A 9,623-nucleotide genomic window follows, 5' to 3' on the forward strand; every position below is an offset into this window, starting at 1 on the left:
AACTATGTTTACTAACAAAATAGTCTCTAAAAATTATGCTAGTTGGCAAATATCCCCAAAATTTTAACTTAACTAAAAAAAGAATAAGTATTGAGGTGTAAAATTGTGGGAGGTTCAAAGCTGACGTGACAAGTTTTCATGAATTCAAAAAAAAAAAAAAGTCAAAAGCTTTAGTTATATAGTATTTATAGATTACTCAAAAGGAGTTATTGAAGCAGGGCTACCCATCCTGCCTTAAGTTGGTTATTTGTTGTTAAAATGATGATTAATCTTGGGCTAGCATTAGCCAGGTCTTGCAAAGCATTGAAATAGAAGTTAGTGGTGAGATATTGCCGCACTGGGACATTAGTCATGTAGTATACTTTTGTTCTTGTTCTTGTTCTTTTTTTTTTTTTTTCTTTCTTTTATTTTTATTTTAGTTTTTAAGGTATCATGCACTCAAGGTGTTCTACAGGCACTCTCCTTGCTAAGGAGGAATAATTATCACTTGTTTTTGATACATGCTCTCTTACACTAAATGGGTCCTGAAGTTGTGTGAGAGCCACCCATTGTGAAAGGCTACTAAATATATGGGAATTGAGAGGGTATTTTACTATGTGCAATTGCTCTCAATGGTAGAAATTGAGAGTTGTAAAAAGTATTTTTCAATCTCAGCTGTGAGGGGCAAAGTCCATATCCTACATAGTGGGCCCAAAATAAGGTGGGTTCTAGCAGCACCTCTGAAGCATGAATTATGAGGGAAAATGGACAATGTCATCACAAAATTCCGAGGAGTACGATTTAAGAAAGAGGAGGGGGTGGGGGTGGGGGGGAGAAACCTCTTCTTGGAAGATTGCCCAAGGAGTGTTCTACCTTCAGACAACTAGTTGTCTCACCTTTTACGAACCCACCTAGCTCTCAAAGCATAAGTAGGGGCAACAAAGGATTAGAGAATAGACCAAAATGAGGAAAACCTCAGAGAAGATAGCCATCACTTCTGCATTAAATGCACCTAACAACTAGCAGTGGTGCATTTATAGCTAAATGACACACTAGAATAGTGTCAAACAACCTACCTTTCACCTATCTTTACCTCAAAAGAAGGGGGAAAGGAAGGATTGGACAAGTATCTTCACCAAGTCCATGCCCACCCTGCAAGTGGATGGTGGGGGAGGGAACCTTCATGAGTATAAATAGGAACGAATCCCCCGTGCATTGGGGATCCAAAAAAATTGTGTTTAAGGGAAAGAAAAAGAGTCAAGTAATGAAATAGTCTTTGTAAATTTATATCCTTATTGAGTACACTCCTCCTTAGGCAAGACCTTTTATGTGGTATAAAAGCAATTTGAGATTCCTTATACATTTGTGAGTTAGTTCTTAATTCACCTCTACAAATTAATTGATTTGGTTTAAGCCCTATTCCATTGAGAAATGGTTTTTATCCATACATCAACCATTGCATACAAATAGTTAGAAGAAGTAAAAAAAATTATGAGATGACCAAGAGCAATTACATCAAGTTAAATATCCTAGGTTGCTATATATAATGTCTGTATCTCAATCCACAAATATGATATATTTGTAACAGGAGATAGCATCTCATTGAGGAGAGGCGTATGTACCATATGTACCAAACAGTTCAATGGTTGTCATATGGTAAACATTGACGGGCCTAATTGGCGAATTAGCTGATAAAATCGTTTGTTGTAGGTTGCTATAAATTTGATCTATGAAATTAGGATTTATATTCCATATACTTCCAATTATAACATATATTTGAATTACAGAAAAAAAAAAAAAAAAAAAATTTGACCCCAAACCTGTTTGGATTTATCTTGCTCCAACCCATGATGTAGTGATTAAAAAAATCATTCATTTTAGTTAGATGACTATTTTAATGAGTCATGTGATTTTTTTAAATAATGCACTAAGTCTTATCAATCACCACGTAATGACTTGGAAAAGATAGATCCAAACATGTTTGAATGTTTGAATCCAAACTTGTTCTTTGAATGACCCGTGGAGGTAATGGTTTTAATTTTTCTAGTTTGGGTTGTAGGAAAAGACATTAGGCCTGGTTTGAAGGAGACCTGAAGAAAAGAATAAGATGACATTAGGCAGCAAAGACACTAAGGAGTGGGATATTTTAATGTACTGGGAACTTGGTGCATTTTTTGAATTAGAAAAAAATCACGGCCTGACTAATAGTTTCCCAGGCTAGTTTGCAGCTTAATGGTCCAGTTATGCCTCATTTTAGAATATTATACTCAGTGTGTTGTTGTTGTTGTTGTTAATAAATAATTCAATAGTTATAATACGGATGGAGCTAGCATTTTGAACCGTGGATGTCTTAGAAATATTAAAAAAAAATGTCAATTAGTTGAGTTACAAAACTTCTAGCCAAATGTGTTGTTGAAGCCAAAATAAAGTAAAAATAAAAATAAAGTATAAGATAAGGTGAAGTTAGTTTATGTTAATGAAATGCTAAAAAAATTACATAGAGTTGACCTATTTTATTTATTTGTTGATAGATACAAAAGAATTCAACTTGACGTTGGTTCTATAATGATTGCTATTTATTATCATTTATCAAGCCAATACATCAATTAATTTTTGGTGTAGCCGAGGTTCGAACCTTAAATCTCTCATTTGACAAGAAAATTTTTTACTAGTTGAGTTAACTGAAACCCACATTTGACCCAATTTATAAAGACCATCAATTGGAATAAGTATTACCTAATTGAGTCAAGCATATAAATAATAAGTTGCAATTACCTTAGATGCTTGAGTGTTTAAATTATTATTATTATTATTATTTAAAAAATAGTTTAGATGCATGAGTTAAGATATACATTAAGGTGAAAATACCATTTTGGTTCCTACTTCATTTTGGTAGCAATCAATTTAGTACATTTTATTTTTAACTTACAAGAATTTGGTTCCAACTATCAAGTCACTAACAGAAATTGACTACAAATGAAAATAACATGAACTAAATTGATTGCTACCAAAATGAATAGATCAAATTGATAATAACTCCAAAATCTAAGGACTTTGCCAAAGTAAACAGTATGAGATTTAAGTTGTCTTGTGTGCTCAATAGGAGGAATTTGAACCACATTTATTTCAAATTTATCCGATCGTTTGAATGTCTTGGTTCGGGTATGTATGGAAGCCTAAATTGGATGTGATGTACCAAATGATAAGAATGCCTCTGAGATTCAATCATAAACCACTTTGCCTCGGTTAGATTGTTTTTTTATACGGATTTAGTTAGCTTGATTATTGATCCATTAGCCAAATTGAATCTTGGGGAACTTTTCTTTCTATAATAGTGACTGTTGATGTCATCTGGAGATTTGAAAAATTAGTGTTGTTTGGCTAACATGGATTAAGTTTTTCATTTATTCCCTGATGGTTTGGTTGAACTGCTAGGAGACTTGTATCTCAACTAAGACCTCATAGTATTCTAACAAAGAGGTCTAGGTTCCAATCCCCCACCCCCCTTAAAAAAAGAGGATAGTTTGGTTGAACTCAAAGTTTTAAATTTGAATCATCAAAAATACAAAGATAGTTCTTAGGATGTTATTGATTAGTATTAATGAGTATGAGCGTTCACATGTTGAGTCAAATTGGGTTGTGGGGGATGAAGGAACCCTCTATCGACATGAGGAGATGTTAAGATCTTCCCTTGATCTTAGTAGAGATATCAATAAACCTGAACAATTCACTTTACTTTTTTATTTTTATTTTTATTTTTTGGTTTTCACGTCTCATGTGATTTAAAAGGTGTTGGATGAAATGGAATGAAATGTATTAATCAAATGAATAAAATGGAATGAAATGTATTAAGCAAGGGAAATGAATGGGATGAAATTTTTTTTGACAAGTGAATCACTCATTCATTAATATGTAATCGATCATGATGCAAAGCATCTACAGTAGGTGAGGGCTCATTTTCCATCCAATACAGATCATCCACTATATTCCTAGCAAATCTAGCTAAAGAATGAGCCACCATGTTTCCTTCCCTTTTTACACAACTAAAAGACTGCCTACCCGAAATATAATGTCTAATGTCATCCACTATATGACCATACAAGGAATTATTTATTGCAGAACTTGCTATAGCTCTCATGACATTTGAATTATCTCCCTCAATCACCAAATTTGAGAACTCGGCTTCCATAGAAAATTCCAAAGCTTTACGACATCCCAATGCTTCTGCTTCGTCGCTGTTGTGCACATATTCTCCCTTAGCCGACATACCAGCCATCACCTCACCTGCAGAATTTCTAATTATCACACCAACACCAGAGCATTCTAAGTCCGAGAAGACCGCTGCATCAAAATTCAATTTATAGGCATCCTGCGAAGGGGGCTGCCAGTAGCTGCTACTTCTTAGTGCTGCATTAGACAACACCATATTTGCTTGAGCTTTCTTGTATTCTTCCAACAGTTTAGTTGCTCTATTGTTCAATTATTGCGGGTCCTTCATTTGTCCTCCATGCACAACCACGTTCCTCTCATTCCATATGAGCCAAGCTTGAACAAGGAAGAGCTCCATCTCTGTTGTAGTAACCTGTCCTCCAAAATTTCAAAGAGCTACAAAAAATCAAATTAGTTAGTTTGAAGCTTCTGCAACACGTTGAGACTCCCTACCCAAACATCTTGGGCTGCTCCACATCCCTATATGGCATGAACAACATCCTCGGGTTCACTCTTATAGCAGTGGCACAAATTTTCTGGAACAATTTTGCGCTTTGCTAAATTCACTCGTGTGGGAAGGATATCATGGCAAGCCCTCCAGCCAAATTTTTTTTATTTTCCTAGGTATCTTTAGCTTCCATAAAGTTCTCCACATCTGCTGCCTTCCACTCCTATTTGATGATTTAACCCAATTATTTTTCCTCAGAACTTGTCTTGCTAAACGGTACCCAGACCGAACAGTATACTCTCCTCTCTTATTATGCAACCATAACATTGAATCCTCCACAACCCTTTGGCTCAAGGGAATTATGCAAATAGCCTTAGCCTCATCTCAGTTGAATTTTGCCGTAATGATGTCTCTTCTCCACCTGTGAAGGTCCCAGTCAATAATATCCAATACTCTCCAGCCCTCCTCAATATCATGCACCGGATGTAGAATTTTATTAGAAGGGTAGTTTGGAATCCACTTATCTTTGGTGACCTCAATGGACTCTCCATTCCTTACCCTCCAACAGCACCCACTCTTCAAAATTGGTAAGGTTGCCATCATACTTGTCCAAACCAAAGAGCTGTTAGGTGAGTCAATTTCATGAAGAAAATTGCACTGAGGGAAATATCTAACCTTGAAACATTTAAATAGTAGAGACTCATGATTTTTCAGCAACTTTCAACCTTGCTTGGCTAACATAGCAAGATTAAAATACCTCAAATCTCTAAAACTCATTCCCCCTTCCTTCTTTGGTTGAGTTAAACTATCCCAACTCTTCCAATGAATCTTCTTTTCATTGCCTACTTGCCCCCACCAAAATTTAGCACACAAGGAATTTAGTTCATCACACAATTTCACCGGTAATTGAAATACTCCCATGGTATAAGTGGGGATAGCTTGGGCAATTGCCTTGATAAGCACTTCCTTCCCCGCCTTAGATAACATCTTCCCCTTCCAATCCTGCAATTTTTTCCAAACTCTATCCTTCAAAAAAGAAAAAGTTTGGTATTTTACTCAACCCACCAATGTCGGTAGACCCAAATAAGACTCAAAGCGCTCCACCTCTTTCACTCCCAAAAGTGACACAATCTCATCTCTTTGGTTGCCTTGGGTATTGCTACTAAAGTATACCGATGAGTTCTCCATATTGATACATTGGCCTGAAGCATTAGCATAAGTTTGTAGCACTTCATTAATCACCTCCACCTCTCCAGTATTAGCTTGACAAAAGAGAAAGCAATCATCTCCAAACATTAAATTTGATATTTTTGGCGCCCTCTACAAATAAATACACCCTTAATCCGCCTATCCATCTTAGCCTTGGATAGTAATGAAGTAAAGCCCTCAGCACATAGTAGGAACAAGTATGCTGATAATATATCACCCTAACGAATTCCCCTAGAAGGGTTGATATTGCCATACGGCTTCCCATTGATGAGAATGGAAAAAGAAGGTGCGGTGATACAAACCATCACCCAATTAATCCAAGTTACTAGAAAATCCAACTTTACCATAATACCCTACAAGAAATGCCACTCAACTCGGAAATATGCCTTACTAATGTCAAGCTTCAATGCAAGAGATCCTTTTTTGCCTTTTTTCCGAGAGTGCATGGTATGTAAATTTTCATAGGCCACCAATACATTGTCTGTGATGAGTTTTCCTGGGACAAAAGCACTTTGTGTAGGGGTTATAATACTTGGGAGGATATGTTTCAACCTGTTAGTCAAAACTTTGGAAATAATCTTGTAAATAATATTACATAAGCTAATAGGATGGAAATCAGACATTTTCTCAGGTGACTTTATTTTGGAGATCAACACAATATGGGTATGATTTATAGTAGGAACCATGATACTTAATTAAAATAATCCAAAGACAAAGATTAACTACACTATCACCCACTACATGCCAAAATTTTTGGAAAAAAAGTGACTCGGGCCACCTCAACAGAGCTTTGCCATCGAAGCCAAAGCTGAGACCTTGATCGGTGGTCTTCACAAGAAGGGTCTTGACGTCCATACCATCAGTCCAAGTGCCTTGGTTGGTCCCATTTGGAACAATGCAACCTTGATCTCTTCAAATAGAAAATCACTAGTCAAAGTCTCGTTGCATTTCGGGGTCACTTGTGGGGCACAATATTGAGATAGTCATCGGTCGAGTACAAGTACCCGCATTGAACAAGTTATTAAAGTAATCAGCCGCCATGTCGCCTATTTCTTCCTCCTCCTCCAACCATGCACCAACAAAGTTCTTTATTCCCCGTATATGATTTCTCCTTCTATGTTGAGAGGCTTTTGAGTGGAAAAATTTTGTGTTCTTGTCTCCATGTTTCAGCCAAGCCACTCTAGATCTTTGTGCCCAAAAAATCTCCTGTTTTAGTAATAAATCATCCAATGTCTTGCTTACTCCCAAATATTCAGCTCTCGACACTTCGCATAGTCTCCTCCATATTCAACACTTCTAATCTTTTTTGAAGTCGTTTTATCTCATCCGTATTCGGATATGTTTTAGCCGAACCCCAAGCCCTTAACACCTCACTACATGTCTTTATTTTATGTTGAATCATCTCCAACCCTTGACCTTCAATCTCACCAAGAACCATGCATTCGACACTACCTCTTCACATTCCTTCCAAAGTAACCAATTTTCCTTAAACTTGATCCTTTTCTACCCTTCCTCGGCTTCATGTGCTCTATTTGAAGAACAATAGGAAGATGATCAGACTCATGAGGGGGAAGATAAGTTACAGAACTTAACTGGAACTTGTCACGCCAATCCTTCATTGCAACAGCTCTGTCTAGCCTGAGTTTTGTGTTTGCATCCCCCGATCTATTATTGTTCGAAGTATATGGATAGCCTTTAAACCCCAAATCCTCCAACTGGAAATGCTCCAAGGCAGCCCAAAAAGAATCAATTTGGCTCATCTGAGGTGGTGTTTTACTGAGCTTTTCTATAGATTGAATTATTGCATTGAAGTCACCAATGCATATCCAAGGTCCCCCCCCACAAGAGTTTAAAGGTGCTCTAATAATTCCCAGGACTTATATCGCATATTCGCTTTTGGCCAACCATAGAAACATGTCAGCCACCATCCATCTTCTTCCGTCACTTTCACTAGGATATGATTAGCTGTGAAATTAATCAAATCTATCACTACTCCTTCCTTCAAAATTAAAGCCAACTCGCCATCCATATCAGGTTTTTTGACAATGATTTTATTTGGGTAAGGCAACTCACCATACAACCTATTAAACCCTTCTTTGTCCAATCTTGTTTCCATCAAACACATAGTGGGAGCTTGTTCCCTCACAATTTTGCAAAGGCTTCGACCTATCCAAGGGTTCCTAAGCCCTTAGCAGTTTCAGCTTAAGAGTTTCATTGCTCTCGGCAAGGGTGACTATTCACCCTCGTCGATACATCTGCAGAATTTGAAGATAATTTCTCACGCTTCACTTTCAGGCCTTCCACCTCTACACGTGAAAGGGATAAGTTAGAATTCAGCTCACTAACTCTTTTCCCTAGTATTGGACCCCCCAATGCTTTAGTGAAACTTCCTAGCCCATAGTCCATCTGCATAATTCTAGTCCAAGTAAATTTTTGTTTAGGTCCAAGATGACCACTCAGTCCAGCTACGTGTTCTGCTTGTGTCATCTCAGAATTTGATTCTAAGTTGCCCACTTCCGTAACTACAATAGTATCTTCTAATCCTTTTTCCTCGTGACACATCATCTGATTACTCGGTTCTATCTCAAAATTTGACTTTAAATTGCCTGCTTCCGTAACTACAACACTAGGAGTAGATTTCCATTTATCCTCAGCCTCTATAGATATCATATTGTCAGCAACATATTCAACTCCTTTTTTCTAGTACACATCATCTGACTACTCAGTTTTGTCCCTTGATTCTCAGCCTGATCATCACGCTGAGAGAAATCCTCTCCCAGATTTTTGAGCATCCATGCATCAGCCTCCTTTTCTGTCGCTTCCTTCTGTGGTGGTTATCTCTGTTGTCCTCCTACAACCTTTAACTAGTCTCCATATTGGTACTCTATTTACACTCCATTTTTCTCCACAGCATAGTGACTAGCACAATGGCGTAAATCATGTCCAAGCAGGCCACAATAATGACAGAATATAGGTAACCTCTCATACTTAAATGCCAACCATGTGCGCACACCATCAGAGTCTGCAACAAAACCTCCACTCCTCAGAGGCTTCGAGATAGGCAATGCAACCCGGACCCTTATAAAAAAATTATGCATGTCTTCTCTTCGACGCCTTTCAACATCTTCCACAATACCCAGCCTACTCCTGACTTTAGTCGCTACTTTAGAAGAAAGCATATCAAACAGAGCTCCCTAAATCTGAACCCACAGAGAAGCACACTCTAATTTCACATTACTTGCAGTCATCCCCTTAAGTTTGAAACTTTGAGTTTTGACTGTCAAAAATTCTTATTCTTCTTATTTTCTTGAAAAATTTTACAAAATTTTATTTCCGATTCATGTACATAAAATAAAATTCATATTTATGTAATTAAAAAAAGGTAGTACACAGCTTTACAGAATAATTTCTCGAACATTTAAGGCCTTATTTGGTAGATGATTTTGAACACATGTTTTAGTTTTTAAATAACATTACATGCATTTTCACACACTTATTTATCTGCACGCATTTAAATAAATAAAAAAAACTGTTGTTTAAACATACGTACTAAGCGGGCTCTAAATTTCTGTAAACAAAAAACACCTATAGCCGCATTAATGAACACAAAGCCAGAAACTGTAAAAAGGCAGATACTAGGTTTCACCAAGTGAAGTAATTAATATTATTCTCCAAATGAGAAGATTGTGACAACCGAATATATGCTTCGTTTTGTAATTAATGAACCTAGAAAAATTGGTGAATCACACAAAAAACTATTCCATTTTTGTTAGCCAAC

General features: G+C 36.9%; 1 protein-coding gene across 1 annotated transcript in view; it reads right to left on the bottom strand.

The window, feature by feature from the left end:
* The window catches only part of LOC142634557 (uncharacterized), a 25,436-nt gene extending 21,031 nt beyond the window's left edge, over nucleotides 1-4,405 (bottom strand). Inside the window, exon 1 of the mRNA XM_075808858.1 lies at nucleotides 3,920-4,405. Coding sequence (XP_075664973.1) covers nucleotides 3,920-4,405 — 486 coding nt within the window. The remainder of the gene's footprint in view (nucleotides 1-3,919) is intronic.
* Nucleotides 4,406-9,623: the final 5,218 nt, after the last annotated feature.

The sequence above is a fragment of the Castanea sativa genome, chromosome 5, assembly GCF_040712315.1.
Source record: "Castanea sativa cultivar Marrone di Chiusa Pesio chromosome 5, ASM4071231v1".
In the NCBI taxonomy this organism is placed as follows: domain Eukaryota; kingdom Viridiplantae; phylum Streptophyta; class Magnoliopsida; order Fagales; family Fagaceae; genus Castanea; species Castanea sativa.